The sequence below is a fragment of the Gordionus sp. m RMFG-2023 genome, chromosome 1 (genome assembly GCF_954871325.1).
Source record: "Gordionus sp. m RMFG-2023 chromosome 1, tfGorSpeb1-WG-v2, whole genome shotgun sequence".
Classification (NCBI taxonomy): domain Eukaryota; kingdom Metazoa; phylum Nematomorpha; class Gordioida; order Chordodea; family Parachordodidae; genus Gordionus; species Gordionus sp. m RMFG-2023.
The window spans coordinates 11,701,194-11,722,426 of NC_088775.1; the positions used below are offsets into that span (position 1 = coordinate 11,701,194).

Here is a 21,233-nt window from a genome sequence, read left to right on the forward strand (position 1 = left end):
AATTTTAATTTTAATACGTCAAAAGTAACTTTTTCATTTATTACATTAGATATACATTTTGATATATTTCTAATTATGTTTTTTTGTTAAAATAAAAATATTCAAATATAATTCTATTTTTAAATTTATTAAATATCTATCCGGGTTTATTTCTTACCAATTTATTTTTATTTGCACAATGGCTGATGAAAATATCCTAAATCAGGGACGTAAACAAGGGAATTTCTCTCCCACCCCCCCCCCCCCATCGCAAATTTGCTTGTTCTCCTTAATATCATTTTCTAATAAAAAATTTCTCCCAACACACCCCCACCCTCTTCTCTCCCAAAAATTTATACAATATATTATTTATTATAAGGAAGAATTCGAAAAAATGAGTAAAAGTTAATAACTTTTTAAAATAACGACTTACAATTAAAAATTTTTAGAAAAAAATATCTTAATAAAAAAGAAAGTATAATAAAAATCTTATAGCTAAAGACCTGCAATAAGTTGAATTAAAGATCAATAAAATATATGGGGAAAGATTCATCTAATAGTGCTTCCCCCTTCCTGGATACACCTATGTCGTAATGATATTAATAATAATCTGTTAAATAATTTTAGATGATTAATACTAGTGGAAAACTGACGAAGAAGCGATCAATACAGCATAAGCATATTTTACAAATTTGATTGAATTTGGCTTTGCCAGAAAATTTGAAGAAAGAAAAGAAGGAATTGACACAAGATTAAGTTGATAGTCTTACAAAGTTTTTTAAATAATACTATAGGGGAAATCGCAAGAAAAAAGATGTCGAAAAATTTTATTATACCCCCCTCCCTCCCAAAAAAAAATATGAGGATTTTTTAAAATGAATGTCGCGATTTTACTATATTTAAAGAATACCTTGTTATTTCGTAGAGTATAGAACATTACCCTAGTTTCCAGCACGCCATTTGAAAGACATTTTAACGTCGTTAAAATGTGAAACGAGAATGCCTCATTGGTGAAAACTATAAGAATTATTTATTTAAAAAAAACGTTTTAATTCGCAATTTGAGTTTTGGCGAGAGATTTTAATGATTATAATATATTTAAATATGTATCCGGGAAAGTCCTATCTGTTTAGACCATGTTATCTATATAGATTATATAGATATTTGAAAAGTATCTTTTAACTAGGATCTGCCCATAAGAATTAGAGACTATTTTGTCCCACACATCTTTTGAACGATTCTTTACATTACATAGAATTTCCTACCTAGTCAAAATCGTCTATAATTTATCGGGTATATATTCTACTCGCGAAAATACATCTAGGGTGAAATAGAATTTTGCAAATCCAAAAAAAACCCTTTTAGGGTAGTGAATTATAATTCATAAGATTCAGAATTCTCATATAACGACTATCGATAAGTCGTTATTCCAGGAAAAAACTTTGTCACTAATATTTATAGTAAACGGCTCGTTTTGAGCCGATTTTAGAAAAACGGCTAACTCAATATTTTATAAAATCGCAAGCCTGAAAGATTTTCTCGTAGATGGCACAAAGGTTTGGACATATCTATTAGCGAAATCTCGAAGGCTTAGGCAATATTTTCCTTGCTAAAATATGGAATTAGCTATTTTTAAAAATTCGGCTCAAATCGAGCCGTTTCATAAGAAGAAGAACCATTATTTATAATGATAATTGTTTCGTTGAAATCATTCATTTCATTAACAAAATTGATTTTTTAAGGTTAAGGAAGAGAAAAGGAGGGAAAATAATTAATAACTAAATAAAGATGGGAAATTCGACTCCAATTTAAAAAATTTAAATTAAATTTAAAACAAAATAATAAATTTCCATTCAAAATAAAAAATTAAGCAACTGCTTCTTCCTTTACTTTATTTTAGCAAAAATCATTATTATAATAATAAGTAAAGGAATTTGAAAATTGTATAATTATTGTAGAAATTTAATTTTTTAAATATTATTAATTTATTAATATTTTTTTAAAGGTTGTTTAGTTGGTTGGCTACCATATCACCTTTGATTTTGAAAAACCATTCATAATTTAATCAAATGACTAGCTTTTATTTTTGTGAAAAACCCATATTTTTTTATTAAAAATAAAAAGTATCGAAATAATGTCATCAATACTTAATTTTAAAAAATGGTTCCAAATAAAATATTATTTATTTTTTTTAGTGTCATTGTAATAAAATTCGAGAGGAATTAATTACTTAACTTTAATATAAGACAATGATTTTAATTTTTCCAAACTAATAATATTTGAATTAACTGAAACGTATGGTATGTTAATTAGGGAAATTATAAAATAATATAATATGCACATTCCTAATTGTTGTTTATTTTAGGATAACTTAATCTCTTTATTCACATATTTTTTTCTCTCTCTCTCTCTTTTGATCCTCTGAGAGATCACGATTCAGAATATATTTTCGTTTTTGAAACATTTTTTATTTATTTAAAACACCGGAATTTATTTCGCGATAAAAAAAAATATGTAAATCAATCGATAATTATTTCATGATTTATAATAATATAAAATAATCTTTAACAAAAAAAAACATAATATCGGTAAAAAATCTTTATCATCTATCCATATCTTCATAATTTTTATTTATTAATACAGTCGGAATTTTTAAAAACTTGTCTCAAACGATATTTAATTTTTTTTAAAAAAGGGCCATGATACCCCCTCTTGCCCAGTTTATATGAGAAACTTTACTATTCGTGATGATATTATTATTCCCTAGAAAGAAGATTTTGAATATTTTTTTTAATTAAGATCAATTGTTGCATATTTCGTCTATTACCATCTTAAAATGATGATAGAAGATGTAGCTCAAGTTGAATTATGTGCAAGGTTAAGGTCGTACCAGATCTTTCGAGTGCAAAGGTTAAAAGGATAGCAAGCTTTGCAAAATATCATTAAAAAATTAGATATTTCGATCTGGAACCCGAACCGTTATTTATAACGGTTCAGTTTGGTTACGGTTCAGTATGTAAAAAGTTATAATGGTTAAGGTTCTTAAGAAAAAATTTATAAATGTTCAGTTCGGTTCGTTTGCGTTAAAATTTTATCGTCCTATATTAATATTGTATAATATAAAGTAATAGGTGAATATAGTGTTAGACAAACGGCTCTTGTGCCGATTTTAAAAACGCCCAACTAAATATTTTGTCCAGAAAAATATTACGCAAGCCTAAAGATTTTGCTTATAGATTGCACCAAGGTTTGGACATCTATTAGCCGAATCTTGAGCTCAAGCCAATATTTTTCTGGCTAAATATTGAGTTAGCCTTTTAATGAAAACTGTATTATTTATAACTTTTATCGTTTTAATATATTAATTTTTTATTGATTGATCAAACGCTCAATTTCTTAAACGCGAAAACGCTCTTTTATAGTAAGCTAAGCACGATATCCATAATTCATCGTTGCATAATTTACAAGTTAATAGTACGACATGAATAAGCAATGCAACGAATAGAATTATATCGCTGCGACGAAATTTGAAAATCACGCGACTAGGCAGTTGTTTTTGCCAAAATTTAAACAATAAGGTTTAGGTGATAAAATATTCTGGGGGGAAAAAATGTATTATTTTATTTTCTTTTATCCTATCTTACGTTATCATGATAGAATCATATGATATGCTTTTGATAAAATCTTTCCCCTTCTTATCAGATTATTTTTAAAATGAAAATGCATACATTTATATTACTGTATAAATATTGTTAATATATATTCTTTAAAAAAATAGAAGCTTTCTCACATTGATTTGAATTAAAAAGGAATTGCCAATTTTTTTGATATGAATTAAAAAGGCATTGGCATTTTTTTTAAACTACAGTAGAACACTATAGGGGAGTGACCAAGGGGTATTCATTCCCCTAAAATTCTATTTATTTCCGCAAACTAATGTTGTTTCGCCCAAATAAAATTACCTATTTTGATACGAATGTCAATAGAACGGACACCCAAATAATAAAAGCTAGCTTTGCCAGTCAAAATCACATAATTATATTTTTGGATCCTGACTCAGTTTTAATATAATGCTTCCAACTTATTTTAGAAAATCTCTTTGAAGATTTTTGCCTTTGATACAGGGATTTTTTTTCTTAACTAAAAATATAAGGGCCGTCAATATCTAATTCCTTGTCAAATCGATAGCACTCATATTCAAATATTTTTATATCATTCACGAAATCATCTGTTATCTTTATTAAAGAAATTAAAGGATATCGCTTAAATAAATTAAACATTATATAATATTTTTAAAAAATATATATGGTTTTAATGAGAATTAAAATAGTGAAGAGGGGGGGGGCGAGCAAAGTGAGAAAGGAAAATAATTGTATAAGGACCTAAAATGGTCAAAGTCCTTCCTTTTCCAGACATGAAAAAATAAATATCCATTTTGAATTGTCAAAAATATTGATATTATATAAATCTTGCATGTTATATAATTTTTTAAAAAAAAGAAGACTAAATTTTTTATCTTAGTGATCATCTAATTCGTTATTATTATGTTAATATTTTAATTTTTTTAAATATATTTTATTAAATAAGGAAAAATAGTTTTAATTTTTTTAGGTCTTAAATTTAAAATATTTTTATGTAATGGAATTTAAAATAAAAATAACAAAGTAAGGAATATAGGAAAAGAGAAAAATAAATAAATTTCCTCAAAATAATATTTTTTTTCTTCGTCTTAACAATATAGAAAACGTTGTAATAATTTTTTTTTAAATTTAGAGCTTTTCTAGCTGAGAAAAAATCCATCACTGAATTTTCACTTGTCGGGGAAAAGTTTTGTTTCTATTGTAAATTTTTTCTCTTTATTTTTGTATTATAAATAATTCATGGAAAATCAAGGTAAAATAAATATATTTATATATTTTTTAAAAGAAAATTCGATTTTATATTTGATAACAGTGCGGTATGGACCTGAGTCGATCTTTAAAGTAACCCAGCCAAAGACCTATTAAAAGAAACCGAACTGAATACCGGTTACAAGAAACAGAACCTAACACCGATTACAAGAAACCGAACCAAAAACCGATTTGAAATCTAAAGATCTTCCGAGGTCGCCCTTAGTTTTATCAAAAGGGTGTTTCCTAGTTCGAATTATTACTAAACCTCTAGTATCAACTAAACAACTTAAAAATAAAAAATTTGAACTATAAAAAATATAACCAAAAACCAAAAAAAAAGAGAAAATAATATATAACAATACCACCAAATACTAAAAAAACCTAAAATAGGGTGTCCTAGTTCGAACCTCAATAGCGTAATTCTTCCATATCAATGATAAAAATGTTAAATATAATTTAGAAAAATCCTATATTTGCATTATTATGATAATGATACCTTATCTAAAAACAAGAAAAATTTTATTTTCTCCTGAAAAATTTTATTTTCTCCTGAAAAATTAAATTTATAAAATGGATATTGAACATTATAATACTCAAACGATAAAATGTTTTTTTTTTAAATTTTATATTAAAAAAGATAATAATTTATTGCTCATTATATACCTTTCTAATCTCTTTTAAATCATAATTTTATAGCTTTTATATAAATCATCATTGAAAAATATATAATTAGTAAAGAATTACGAAAAAAAAAATCATAATAACAAAAGGACAATATTGAGTAATACTAAATACAAAAATAAAAGCGAAAGCAGCAGAAATTATTCAAAACCTCCTTCATCTAATCATCAGGAGAGATCGAATTAATAAAACAAACATAATTAGCCTTAAGAATGGCTATTGCGATCCTCTGCCTTAACTCCCCAGAATTTTTTAATATTGGCAATTAGTCTTGTTAAATTTATTTTTTAAAAAAATAAACATTTTCTTATGAAATTTTTATAATAAACGATTTTGGAGTTTTTTTAACATGTTTACGCTACTTTTAAAAAGTAACGCGCTATAGCTACAAATATTTTCCCCCCAAAATTGTAGCTTCCTACCTTTAGACTTTCTCAAAATATTTTTAAAAAATAACATTGCTATTAAAAGTAATTACTTTAGAAAATTATGCAAAATTTTCATTTCTTAAGTGCTTCCTAAATATAATATTGTAGCCCCCAATTATATACTTTTTTTTCAATAATGGTAAAATGAAATCTTATTAAATTTATATATAGTTATTCATTCTTTTCTACACAAAATTAATTTTTTAATAATAAAATATTAAATATATATATGATTTAAATGAATCAACTTTGTAATAACTTATAAGAGAAGATGTCTTCTCAAAGTTTTCTTTACCAAAAAATATTGTTTTTTCCAAAAAAAATATCCTTCACTAAACTAAATAGTTCTCTTAGAACTGGATGGTATTGAGCTATTATTTTTTTATTTAAAGGGTTTTTAAAAGAAGAATTTTTTTTAAAAATATTGAGATTCATTCTTTTCTACACAAAATTAATTTTTTAATAATAAAATATTAAATATATATATGATTTAAATGAATCAACTTTGTAATAACTTATAAGAGAAGATGTCTTCTCAAAGTTTTCTTTACCAAAAAATATTGTTTTTTTCCAAAAAAAATATCCTTTACTAAACTAAATAGTTCTCTCAGAACTGGATGGTATTGAGCTATTATTTTTTTATTTAAAGGGTTTTTAAAAGAAGAATTTTTTTTAAAAATATTGAGTTTAATATGTGATTATCTCAAAAAATTAGTTATATCATTATTATTTCTAATTATATCATAATTATGATTATTATGGTCAAAAATATCATAAAAAAGACCTAAAACGTTATATGTTTATTATTAGGTCAATTTGTTTAATGTTGAGACTGTCTTAGCCAATTTACCAAATTAGCGCATCTTTTATTATATCATACTCTTCTTCTCTACTTTTTCGAATTCAAGTTATAATGAATGAATTCAAGAATAGGTTGGATTTGCGCAAATTTTTTTTTTTTAATATATCCATTTATTTATATTTATTTTATATTATAAAACAAATAATTAAAATTATATTATTTGAAAATATTAATTAAATTTTTTTTCTTTTAAAGTAACTAAATAAGTAGCGCATTTTAGCTACCTATATTTAAAAAAGTAACAAGGCTATTAATTAGCTACTTACTTATAAAAGTATCACCGCTTTCGACTATTACTCACAGTTACTTTTAATAGCTACTTAAAAACAGTGTTGTTTTTTTAGCAACGAAATCAATATAAAGATTTTGAAAAGAATATTTAATGGCGCTCATTTGATTTATAATTTACTATGCTTGATATTCATAGACAAAAAGAACATCTATCAACTCAAAATTGTGACTAATTTATTTACATTCAACCTAATAAACCAGATAGTTATGAAGCTAATAAGATCCTTACCAAAAAACGTAATATGAGGTGAGAGATATTACATTTAATCTATGGATAAAAGTTAAATTTGCTAAATAAAGGGTCTTTATGTTCCATTAATAAGCTTTGCAACTGGTTTCATGGGATCTTCTATTTAAAAAATTGTCTTCGTAGATTTTTTATTAATATGTGAAAGCGAGTGAACAGGAGGTAATATGGGAAGGGATACTATTTTCCGCAATAAATCTTAAAAGGGGCTAAAGGAAATTGAAGAGAGGGCAGGCTTCGTAGGTAAGAACGTCGGGTTTATATCATTGTTATATGGTATTGCTACCATTAGACACATGTTTTAAAGGTTAAATTTTAATCGGAACATAACCGCAACCTGTCATCATTGCCTTTTTTTTTGAAAGAGGCTAACATTTTGCTTAATATATGAAAATCTTATAACAAAAAAATATCCAAACAGATTAATAAATCATACATGTTCCATTCCAACATTTTCACTTTAAAAAAATGTAACAGATAATAACATCTTTCGAATATTACACGATATTAAATATATTAAATCAATTTTTTTTTAAAATGAAAATCGAATACCATTATAGATGATTATATTGATGGTCATGAAATATTTGGATTATATTTGAACAATAAAGAGATTTTTTTTATATAATATAAATAAAATGATACAAGGATATATATATATATAATTATATAATATAATTATTATCTGAAGTGTTTTAAAATAAAAATGAATTTCGAAAAAATATAAATTTATTTTATATTAACATAACACTATGAAAGTTTTTTTCTAAAAGAAATATATATTATTGATTTATATTATGTGTTATGTGACTAGTGTTGTTAAGGGGCTGATTTGAGCTGATTTTTAAAAACGGCTATTTCGTCACCTCTCCGATTAGCACGTTATCAATAGATATGATACCACATCAAACCTTAACATATTTTCATTGAAATTATAGAACAGATAATATTTTTCTAAATATCTGATAATGAGATAGCCCATCCTGATTTTATAATTTTATGTCTTAATATTTATATTTTATAGATACTATTTTTTGGTTTCTTTATTCTATTCCCGGTAGACAAATCTACCATTATGATGTTAAATTTAAAAAAAATAATATATGATATGATCTGTTGAGAAATAATATTTATATAGAATCGACCCAGGGAAAGGCCATATATCGGATATCAGTGATGTAAAAAAAATGGAGTAAAGAGGAGTAGGAGGCCCAAGTTTAAATTTAAACATCTGGTATAAAGTGAGGTTAAAATTAATAAAGTACTTGAATTCTAGTGAAGCTAACCTATATCCAATTAGATTGTTATAGTCATGAAGAGGAAGATTGACTGAAACGAATTGAAACCTTTTAAAATTGAATAGTTCTAAAAATACCTAATAGTGCAATTTTTTATGGGTTTGGAAATAGGACAACTTGGAGTTAAGGAGGTTATTCAAAATAATTATTCAAGGAACATGCTCAACCGTATGTGAAATTTTAGTAGAGGATAACACCTGATTGCTTTCAGCAACCATAGAAAACCGGATAATTTTTTATACTGAATATGTATATAGTAAAATAGATAAATTTAACCTGACTGGATATTCAGATGAATTTGACTCCTTAATCTTAGTTTTACACATGGTTTGATATTTCATAGACTTAGGGGAGTCTATTGGTATTAGTGAATCTGGAAATATTTGATTTTAGTATAAAACGTATCAATATTGGTATTCGTTTTCTATCCTTGATTTTGTCTCCTCCTATTTAAGCGTAGGCCATATCAGAGTGTTCTAGAAGTTTTTTAGCCTTTCGGCGCATAAGATTAAAAGATAGCAAACTAATAATGTAGCATTGCAAAAAAAGACATATTTCAAGCATTTACATATTAACAAGCATTAATTAACATATTAAGAATGTTATCCTCTTATTATAAGTTTGTTTTAAATTCCGAATATCTTTCAGATTATAAAGTAAAAGCTGTATATATACAGCTAATGTATTATTATTATTTTTTGTATATTGACTACGAAACGCTCAATTTTTTAAACTCAAGAACGCTCAGGTGAGGTCTTGAATTATTGTAGTTTAAAAAAGCCTCAAGATTTTAGCCTAAAAATATTATCTGATCCCCGAAATTTAGCCAAAAGAGGACTAAACCTTTTTATCTGCCATTTGGAAAAATCTTTTAGTCAAAAATCTTGAATTAGGCATTTTAGTTTAAATTAAGCTAAATTAAAGTTTTTAGCAAATATTATTGTTTCATATAATTTATTTTAAATTTTTTATAAATTTCTATTCCAGCAGCTGGAGGAGGATTGATTAAATATTCAACCAATGATTAATATTTTTCTTTAGTATAATCAATAAAATAAAAATTTCCACCCATTATTTTTAAATATATGTCTTTAAATAAATGCTATGCTTTACTAACTATACTAACTTTTATAGGTTTTGGGAGGGGATCTTCAAATTTGAAGTTTTGAAATTTATATTAATTTTAATTAGGGATGCTTTGAATATTAATTATAGATTCAGATTTGGAAATTTTCTTTCTCATTTATTTAATATATTGTTCTTTTTAATCGATAAAAAATTTAAAAAAAAACACAAGAGTATTTTAAACAAATTTGTTGTAATTATTGAGAGGAAATCATTTGAACATTGATAAACGTTTAGCATATTTCTCAAATATATTTTTTTGTACATCCTGGCTTTGAATATTACTCTTCCAATGGCCACACTGGAAAGGATTATTATAAAAGATAACTTAACATAATCTTAGGACCCTTTAACACATGTGAATACTATGCAACCGCCTGAGGAGAGAGGGGTGGGAGTTAACTCACACTTTCCTCAGCATGCATAGTCAGTTTCTAATGTAGGGGAAATGTGCTAAGAATGGCCATGTTTTTGCTTTTTTTTAAAAAAAAGGTATTAAAATTTGGGTTTAACCAAACATATCAATGTGTAGCCTAATTATTAATCTTTAAAATGAAATTTGAGTCAAGACTCTATCTATAATAGTTTATAGTTTATGAGCTAGATGAGGTTATGTGAAAGATGTTTTTTGGCCACTATGTGTCAAATGGCCATAATATATTATGTAAGAATTTTATTATAAATATGAAATAATAAAATATGAAATATTTGTAAAAGACAATATTTCTACATTTTTTAGTTATATAAAATTTTAATTACACACTAATTTAATTAGTATTTTAATATCTCAATTTATCACCATCTATTTAATGAAAATATTATAAATTAATATCTTAATTATCTTTTGCTAAACATTCTTAAGCTTGTTCGTCATTTGAAATTTTATCAAATGTTGTTTTGCACGAGTTCATTTCAATATGAATATGTGAATGTACAAATTGTGGCCAATCAATACATGGCCAGACAATACTCACCTCTCTATTATTATTAAGCGCTTTTATATGTCTATTAAATAAAATTTTTAAGTCTAATTGTGTGAATAATGCTAAATTCCTAAGGATAATATTTATATAAAATATCAGTAATCTAAATTAGTAATTGTTTTCGCCAAACAAAAAAATGTGTAACGAGATTTTTCCAGAAAGGGGTACTAAAAATAGTTTATTTAAAATATTCTTTTATTGGATTGCTCTATTCAATAAATGAACTTAGGTAAAGTACATATCATAAATATACAAATTTTGACCAATTTTGAGAGAAATCGGTCCAACAGATGAAAAGTTAAAGGGTAGTGGCCAGTCTTCAAACATGGCCATTTATGGCACATTTCCTCTACAATTGAAATATATTCTATATTAATCATCAAATAAGTCTTAAACTTATTGATTATGAGGTTCAGATAGATATTTCCCACTTAAGATTACATCCATCACAAACTTTTAACAAGAAGTATAGTATACTAGTTTAAAAATCATATCAATTTTTAGAATATCTAAGGAATGTTCGGCATAATATAATCAAGATTGGAAACTTGAGATATAATAAATTCTTCCTAAAATGTGATTTCTTTAAATATTTCCTAATTTAAAATTATTTTACTTTTTTTAAATTGGCATATAAACGCATCTTTTAAAAAATTGAATATAATTCCTAACGGCAATGAATGGGTGTATATATAAAAAGTTGATATTGTGTGCTTTCAATAAAAGCTAATCTTTAAATTATGCTAAGACCTAAATATCGAATATTATATATAATTAATTTGATTATAAAATATATAAATTATATTTGTGCGAGAATTGTTAAGGGAAAATGTCTTTAACCCAATAACATTATATTTTTTTATTTTAAAATAATAACATGATTTTTTTTAAATATAATTACTATTGTAGTAATGATTCATAAAAAGCCATAAAGGGAAATTATTTTTATTGGACAAGATGAGATATATTTGAACTAATTTGACTCTTGAAATCAATTGATCAAAAAACGCAACTTTGCCAGTTCTTCTTTTTTTTGGTATATGATATGAATTTATTTTATTAAAAGGAGTTTTTAAATATTTTATCTGTCACGAGCAAAAACTTGTCCACTTATCCCCGGTCCCTCCTAACCAATAATTCGTAACCCATATTATGTTTATAAAAAAGATATCATTCATTTTTCATATCTATTCTAAAAAATCAGTCAATAGGGCTCACTTAAATTATGCCCTTTCTCGCATAACGCTATGGGAGTATTTTTTTGCCAAGGAAGCCAAAAGAATTTAGCGATAATTTCTAATAACTATTTTTTATAAATTATCCTTTTAAATTGATTTTAAAAAATTTTTATTGAGAATTATATTAGATAGATTTTTTATAAAAGATTTGGATTATTCTTAAGTAAGCGTAAATAATATAAGATTAAAAGTGTCACTAATAAATACGAAAAAAACTTTTTTAAAAAACCAATTTGAGTCCCGCTTCCTGACTTGTTTAAATATAAAATAATTTAACATTTATATAGTCGGCATTTTTCGCGATGAGAGCTCTAAATTTCCGAAAAATGAAAAATATATCTACTACATAATAATATGAATTATTTAATTATGGTAAGTTTAATTTCTATTTATTTTTAAAGAAATATTTAATTTTTTTTTAAAGAAACATTTAATTTTTTTTTAAAGAAACATTTAATTTTTTTTAGCCATTTTATACATTTATTTTTGTAAAAGAAAGAAAGAAAAGGTAGGAAGTTTAATAAATATACGCTATTCACAGTAGAGGACAGTTCTGGCCCAAACCGGCCCCTGGAAATATTTTTGAAAAGTCTTTTCGTTTCACCCATAAAATAATTTTGTACAAGTTGACCGTGCCCATAATCATTTTTTATGGAGGAAAATGACAAAAATTTGCCTACTTGTAAGCTTTAGAAATTACAAACCTTTGGTCAGGAGATTAAATATTTCGTAAAGTTGTCCATCAAAATTTTTGGTCTTTCCTCTAATATATAATCCCACTAAAGTTAGGGTGGGAGGGAAGGATCATGATGAACATGAATATTAAGTATCCATCCTGTAATTAAACCATTTAACATTTTACGGGGGAGTGGGTTTCTCACCGTCATAGCTTTAGAAGAGGGGTCTATAGGGCATTGAATCATGTAAACAGCGCTTATACGTTTTGATTCAGGTCATAAATTATATATTTTCCTTCCTTTAACGTCTAAAATAACTGGGTGATACTTTACATTCTTGTTTATATTTTTAAATTATTGCGCATTTACTTCCATTTTATCAGTGTTAAACAGCCTTTTAGTTCAAAATTTGTTCGAGAATATCCTCTTTTTATTAGAAATAAAGGCTGAATAAAGCTGTCCATTGCTCAAACGATCATATATTTTATAGAACGTTTGCTACTGTAGCCAGAACCCATTTTTAAAATTTACAGAACCGGGTCCAGAACCCTTTCCAACAAAAAGTGCAATTAATTTATATTTATTATTCAAATTCATTTAAAAGGATTATTTATAGTTTAAACGTTCGCGAATATTTTTTTCATATGCTTAAACAATGTTTGAAACCGGAAATTCTAATCTGGAACCTCTGGGAACCGCGTCTAATCTAATAACCCAGAAACCCATTTTTTTAAAAAAAAATATCCGAAACCGGAAGTAGTACCCTTTTTTAGTTCAAATTTACAAACTCTTTTATGCTGTATTTTATTATTATATTATTACGTTACTTTCCTATAAGAATGTTGATCCCTAAGTAAAATATTAAAATGTTAGGTTTAATATTCTTATAATAAACTCTATTATATTACATGATAATGTTTTTTTTAAAATATATATTTCATCTATTTCATGAGAAATCTGTATTATAGATTAAAAGAGTAGTTTATAAATTATTACTTCTAAAAAAACCTAAACTTATTTTTTAATCTCCCCCCCCCCTCTATAATATTTAAAATATTTACTTAAATTTTTTTTAAAATAATTTGCTAAAATCATAATAATTAAAAATGATATTTATTAGTATATAAAAAAAATTTTTATATTATATAATTATATTATTCCTTAAAAAATTTTAATCTCCTTTAATTTACATGTTATTTATTTTTTTTTAAACAAAAAAAACTAATATTTGTTAAATCCACCAATCAATAAAATTAACTATTTTAAAAGATAATTTGTGTTTTACTTTAATTTGATTGAGAATTCCTAAATATGTAAGTAAATGTTTAAAGTTTTCGGGATACATTTTATTATGATTTTATCAATTTTTTGTTCTTCTTATTCACGTTTAATAAAATAACGATATATTATTAATTATTTTTGTCTAAAACATATTCTAACTAAAGATCTGCAAATCATGGATCAGCCGGTATTCGGCATCAAACTGGTCTATTTTAAAAATATTTCGGTTCGGGCTGGGTCGGGCCTAATATTTTTTTAAAGAAATCAGGCCGGGTTGGGCTTAATTTTTTAACAATCAAATAAATTGATATATTTCAAAATGCTTACAAGAAACAAGGAGCTAATATCAGGCTTTTCTGGACAAATAAAAAAAATTTGTTCAGGATCGGGCCGGAGGGACAAATTTTTTGGCCTAGAGCTCTGCACTCGACCATCATTGGGCCGGACTCGGATTATTTTACCCCGGCTTTGGCCAAAAACTGAATTTTCAGGACTCGAAATCTCTTACCATCAATCATAAAAGGAAAGTTATTTTAGCATGCCCTTTATTTAACATCACAAGAAAAAGTTGAAAATTTATTTTGAATAAAATATAATAATAGGTTTTTTAAAATAATAATTATTATGAAATTATACTTAATTTTTATAAAAGAATAAAAGATTGGTCGGATTCGAACCGGTTTAAAACTATGGCTTTACTAATTTTTTTCACTTGAAGAGGCTCATTTTTTTAAAAAAAATTTTGATCATAAGTTAAAAATAAAAGGAAGAAAGAAATCTATCTAAAATTATCAAAAAAATGAGAAATTTCTATCTAAAATTAACACAAAAAAAGTAATTCTACTTAAAATTTACCTAAAAAGGACCATATCTCTAAATAAAATTAAATATTTTAAAAAGGGCTATCCAAAGTTTTCAATATGCTTCCCCATGTGTCCTCTCCCATATCCGGCTCTCAAATAATTTTATCACCTGACTCGTAAATATTTTTGGCCAAGCCCGGTCGAGGAAGTAATTATAAATTTGTATTCCTACAATCGGGATTTAAAGTCCCTAGGCTCTTGAAAATTTTAGCACCGGCCGGGAAATAGATATTATTAAATTTTATTTTAAAATATCTCAATTTAATTATTTTTTTAATAATAGATAATAAAAACATAAGTATAGTAATTAAATACTTATTTAAAACAAAATTTTCTAACTTGATTATATTTTATTTATATAAAATTTATTTTAAAAATAACATTTTTTTATATTAGTGTTTATATTGTATTTCCAATTCCTGCTTTATTTTCGAATTCCGTTCGATAAAGGATTACTATTACAAAAATGGATCCTCATTATTTAAAAAAAAGAAGAAGAAAATTCGACTAAAAATATTTAAAGTACATTTTAATAAATTTCTAATGGAAAATAATTATTAATCATTCTAAGCATCCACCAAAGAATAATGATAAAAAATTGAACGAAATTTAATCAATAAATCAAATCTGTTCGAGGATGAGTCCTCTTTCAGAATCATTGGCCAATATCTTGAATGATCACATAGACAACATCAATTCCACCTTGATTCCCGATAAATATCCCTTAAACCGCTCACTTTTTAACGGCACAAGGAAAAAAGTTTTAAATAATATAGCTTATAACCTCAGTTCGGACTACGACGATTCTTATGACCCTTACTCCGAATCCGAGGAATACAGTGAAACCCGAAACTTTGAACGTATTTTATCCATAGTCGTCCCTTTGATATTCGGGTTGATAGTGGTCATCGGACTGGTAGGAAATTCGCTCGTCGTTTGCGTCGTGCTGCGCAATCGCCATTTTAGGAGCGCCACCAATTTGCTCATAGGAAGTTTGGCCGTAGCTGATCTCTCTTTCGTGCTGATCTGTGTGCCATTCACGGGAACCCAATACGCACTGGCTCAATGGCCCTTCTCGGATTTGTGGTGCCGATGCGTGCAGTACATGATCAACGTGTGTGCCTATGCCAGCGTGTACACGCTCGTTTCCATGTCGGTCGTGAGATACATAGTCGTGGTATATCCCATGAAGAGCATGTACCTTTGTACAACACGGCGTACCATCAAGGTAATCTTGGCCGTTTGGGTCAATTCTTTCTTGCTCAATGTTCCGGTATTCTTCATTTTCCACAAATACAATTATGAATTCGGAGGCCAAAATCGTTCGGCTTGCATAATGATGAATACCCAGGCTTCCCGAACACCGCCCCAGATATTCTACAGCGTATTTTTTGTGGGCACATTTGTTGCTCCTATTAGCGCTATTTGCGTGTTATACATAATTCTTTTGAGGGCTCTTTGGGGCAAAAATAATCAGGCCCAGAGGCCACTTCCCAATATACCTCATAGCGTGATTAATTGTCATATGATAAAATCTAGACGAGCTAAACTAAGTCCTAAGGAAAATGCCCTTGCAACGCTAGACAAATCTTACCACAATGACTCATGCTACCAATCCTTTAGCAACGAAGTGATTGAATATAAAAAGACGTCCAACACAGCAAACGCGTTCCCGCTAGCCGTGTTAACCAAAACAGGGAACAGCGCCCACCTTAAAAATAAACGCAAGGTTACTAAGTTAACAGTTATCGTCGTCGTCGTATTCGCGCTTTGTTGGTTGCCCATCCACATTATGCTTCTAATTCAGTACTATTCGAATCACGAATTTGGACCAGCGTTTCAGCCCATCTTAGTCGCTGCTAACTGCTTGGCCTATATGAACTCATGCATGAATCCCATTCTTTACTCGTTTCTTTCCAGAAGTTTTTACACAGCGTTCTTGGAATTGTTGTGCCCCGGACTCGTAAAAAGGAGGAACAGAGAAAAATTGTTAAAGAAAAAAATCAGAAAAAAGTGTAATGGCATTCAAAAAAAAAGTTACGCGTATTCTAAACCTATTAAATTGTTGAATCCTGCGCCCAGCGATTCCTTGCCATCGGACAACTATGTTAATAACAGTTCCTCCGAAATTAAATTTCAAATCCCGAAAATCCATGTCATTCAAAATTCGGTAAAACGTGATGAAAATCTCTGTATACCTACCGTATCCAAAAATCAAGTACCACCCGTAAAAACTATGGTTCCAACATCGGCACCCATCATATCTGGCTCACCCAGCTGCCTGACTATTTCATCCAATTCTTATTATTCGGCAAAATCGAATAGCAATAAAAATACGGCTTCCATTAAAGATGATTCCCATTATTCATTATGCAATAACCATTTCAATACATTCGCCTATGATGGCAAAAAATTTAATTCGATCCCAAATTTCAAGACCAATACAGTCAATTCGATATGTCACTCTGCGTCAGATAATATTCCTAACATTAAAGAACTTATCGAAACAACTATTTGAATTGGATATTTTATAAACAAAAAATATTATATAAATTCTTTTTAGTAAAAGAATAAAATGATTTAAATGTTCAGTATTATGCGTGTAAAAAAAATGCTTAATGATTTTAATCGCATGCGCACAAATTGAGCGTTTGCATTTGCGATACTTTTTTGACTAAACAAAAACGTAACGCATTCCTTTGTTTAAATCGAGGTTGACATTTTTTTTATTTAATATCGTCTTTTCAAAATTTTATTCTAATTAATATTATTTAAAAAAATGAATTGGTTTTTGTAAATTATATTATCGTCGTCTGCCTTTCTATTTAAATTAATTTCTAAATATTTCATATTAGAAGATAGGTTTATTTTATTTTTACATTTTATAAAATATTAAATTTTAATTTACATATAATCATTAAACAACTAGGTAAGAATTTTTAGTGCCACCACTTTATTATTCTTATCTGGGTAACAAGTTTTTGTAGGCTTTCTTTTGTGAAAACAATAAAGTTCTTGAAGAACTGGTCATAGATTAACGCACAAAATGGATGAATTATAAAGTTTTGAAGAAAAAAAATAGAACATTTTTTAAAATGGTTTCTAAGGCCAAGCGGTAATTTGACCATTAAAAATATCAAAATTGTGAATTTTATGATTGGATATCTAAAAAGAAGGTATGATATACTTTTTTGTTTGGTAATGAATTGGCGTGAAGGGGTGTAGGATTCATTTTTACCCCAACTCTTCCTTCACTAGGCCGCACTAATGCGAAAACTAAAACGTAAGGGGGAGAGAGGGGGGGGGGGTTAACAAATATTTGTAAATTCTACCTCTTCTTTATTTATATATGATATCACCTAGGGTCTGTTTCTACGAGATATAGGGCAAAGTTACGATTTTACAATGATATATAAAACGCTATCATTTAAACCCTATTTTATATTCACAGCTACTAGTGTTGTTAAAAGTGGCCACGATCTAGATGATATTTAGAAAACGGCTAAATCCGGATTTTAGCTATAAAGGAAGGTATTATCCAGTCCTCGATATTTCATCACAAACTTCTTTTGTCAAATCTGGAAGTTTCAAGAATATTTATTGTTTTAGCCGTTTTTTAATCAACGAATGCGAGATTTTTAACAACACTAACAGCTACTTGTTTTATGTATTATACTATAGTATTCATCAGTTTTTTGAATAAATAAACATTTCGCCCTCTTTAAAATTTTCGTCTGATGCATTACAATACTATACTTTAAATTTTGGTATAATATAATTGCCATAATATATTAAGATATTACTGGTCGGTTAATTAAGGATATAAAATAAATATAAAACAAAAAACTGTTTTTTAATGAGGAAAAAAACTGTTTTTTAAAAATACTCTTAAAAAATATTTTATAGAAAATTTTTAATTAGCTCAAAAATGAAATATATATAATTATTTTTTTTGTAAACAATTTAACAAAATGAGTGAGTTATAATATTAAATTTAAGCAATCGCGATATTCAATTGGATATCTGTAAATATTTTAAACATCATGACATACAATTGGTTAATTGTAAAATGATAATGGTTCCCTTTTTTAAAAAAAAAAACTAAATTAACATTTGACAGTTGTATTTGAAAGACTTTAAACAGTATTATTTTATATCTTAAATCAAATTATTTCTATAATGGTATAGGGTTAGTTCCATTCATAAATTTAATTTTATCTGGGTACAAGGTTTGTTGGTATCCTGAAAAAAAAATCGGCATAATTATATGAAGGATTAGGCCTTCATATAAATCACGTTCGCTCATTTTGGGCAGGTCTATGACCAACGTGCAAGATAAGATAATGAGGATATTTTTTATCAAATTATAATTTAAAAGTAATTAATTTTTAAGATCATTTAAACGATTTGTTATTCTGAATCACATTTATTTTTAACTTTTAGAGTATTTTTATTTGATCTAATATTGGATAAACCAAATAAATCTTTAATACTAAAAAAAATAAAATAATAACTTATTAATTCGGTATTTTAGATTTCCTGGATTTTACGAACGTTAAAGACGGTCAGGGGATAAAGATTTGGCCATCATCAAACAAGGTAATTTAAATATTTTACTCCTATTTTTTTCTATTGGAATTATAATTTTCAAAAGTTTGAATCAATAATATACATACTACAATCCAGAGTTCCGGGAAGTTACTTTGGAAATGTATCTCGTTATATGCTTCTATCTACGCTACATTTAAAAAACTTTCAAAAATACGATACTTTTTGTAAATAGACATTTGACAAAAACTAAATTATATTTTGCCCCTTTTTTAATGATGACCAATTTTTCATAAAATTTTTGATTCAAACGTCTTTGAGTGATATTTACCAATCCCGCAAATTCTAAAAGTATTTCCAATGCCGTTAAATAAGTTAATATTGTATTATATTTCAAAATGATTTCCTTTATTATCGTATATATTTATTCAATATCATGGGAGTTTGTTGTTAAATTGGGTTGTGTGATTTTGTTGATCAGCCAAAATAAGGACCTAATTATTTAATTTGGTATTAAACTAGAAAAAAAGAAAAATATTTTGTATTTAATGAGCCGCCTTGCATTAATTTTGTGAATAGGAATTCCCCATCTCAGTTTGTAATGATATGGATGGGAAATTTTGGCTAAAAAGACTGAATTAGCATTACATTCCAGGGCAAGATCTGACATCTTTCATTTTTTTTACACACTAATTAAGCATTAAGCAAAGGTAAACTAATCAACCCCTTTTGAGTAAAATAAGTTTTTACAGAACTGCAAATATTACTGGAATTAAGTTACTATAATATTCTTCTATAAGATATGATTCATTCTTTTAAACTTGCAAGATAGTGTTTTTCTGAAATTATGGGAAGTTTGGTATTTTGTTTTAGTATCGTGGGTATAACTTCATGAAGGCTTTCATTGCGTAATAGACGGAACCTTTAGAAATTCGCCTAATTTTACATGAAATTTTTTAAAAGCTTTTGGCCTGCTGGAACGATCCATAACAAAATTGTTGTATTATGTAAAAATGTTATGCAAAAATTTATGGCAGAAAACCCCTCCTAATATTGTTTTCTTCTATAGGAAAATCCTGGATACTCCTATAGACCATACCGAAAAATTATGTTAGGCGACATAATAACATGTTTATTTTTTGTTGAAAATATAGAATAGACGAATTAAAATATTTGTGAAATATAAGCATTATACATTTGGATCAAAACCCTTGACCAATAGTGCCGTGCGTCATTAGCCTTTATAATCTCAGAGGGACTGAAGAATTTTTTTTTGACTAACATTTTCAAGGCATTTTTAAAAAAAATTCAAGGGGCTTTAAAAAATTTTTAGAGCACTCGAACCACTATCCCCCTCCTGGTGACGATACTGTTACCAACATCTTGCATTAATATCTGATATAAACTATCCCCACTGCCGTCCAAAATTTAAAATCATTTTTTATAATTTCATATTTGTATTTAAAACTTAAAATACTTTATATTTACAAACTAAATATAAATAATTTATACGTATGAGTATTTATTGGTTGTTGGGGCTTATTGGTATTGTTGAAGGATTGAAGGATGAGTTGTTTTTGTACGTGGGACATATCATAATATCTCTCCTAAAAAAATTAGTTTAAAAAATATAAACATGATACTGAATATATTATTATTATATTTGAACTTTAAATAAATTAATATTCAAAATGAATATAATTCATAACAATTATCAGAGTTTTATATCATCCTCCAATAGAGTTTAAAGGCCCAACATCTTCTCGTTATAAATAAAAATATATTAATTTTTGATAAATAAGGAAATACCAATAATTATCTTCTATCGAATATTGTTAAC

General features: G+C 26.8%; 2 protein-coding genes across 3 annotated transcripts in view; both read left to right on the forward strand.

The window, feature by feature from the left end:
- LOC135922633 (uncharacterized) overlaps window positions 1-21,233 on the forward strand; it is a 63,321-nt gene that overhangs the window by 39,008 nt on the left and 3,080 nt on the right. For both annotated transcript variants that reach the window (XM_065457051.1, XM_065457052.1), the window contains exon 18: window positions 19,380-19,444. In XM_065457051.1, the coding sequence (XP_065313123.1) occupies window positions 19,380-19,444 (65 nt within the window). The remainder of the gene's footprint in view (window positions 1-19,379; window positions 19,445-21,233) is intronic.
- On the forward strand, window positions 14,920-17,363 carry LOC135922286 (galanin-like G-protein coupled receptor npr-9). The gene is made up of 2 exons (XM_065456690.1): window positions 14,920-14,993; window positions 15,242-17,363. The coding sequence occupies exon 2, from the start codon at window positions 15,483-15,485 to the stop codon at window positions 17,361-17,363; it is 1,881 nt and encodes a 626-aa protein (XP_065312762.1). The 5' UTR covers window positions 14,920-14,993; window positions 15,242-15,482.

Coding starts and splice junctions, on each gene's coding strand:
- LOC135922286 (XM_065456690.1), top strand. CDS start 15,483: ATGAGTCCTCTTTCAGAATCATTGGCCAATATCTTGAATGATCACATA.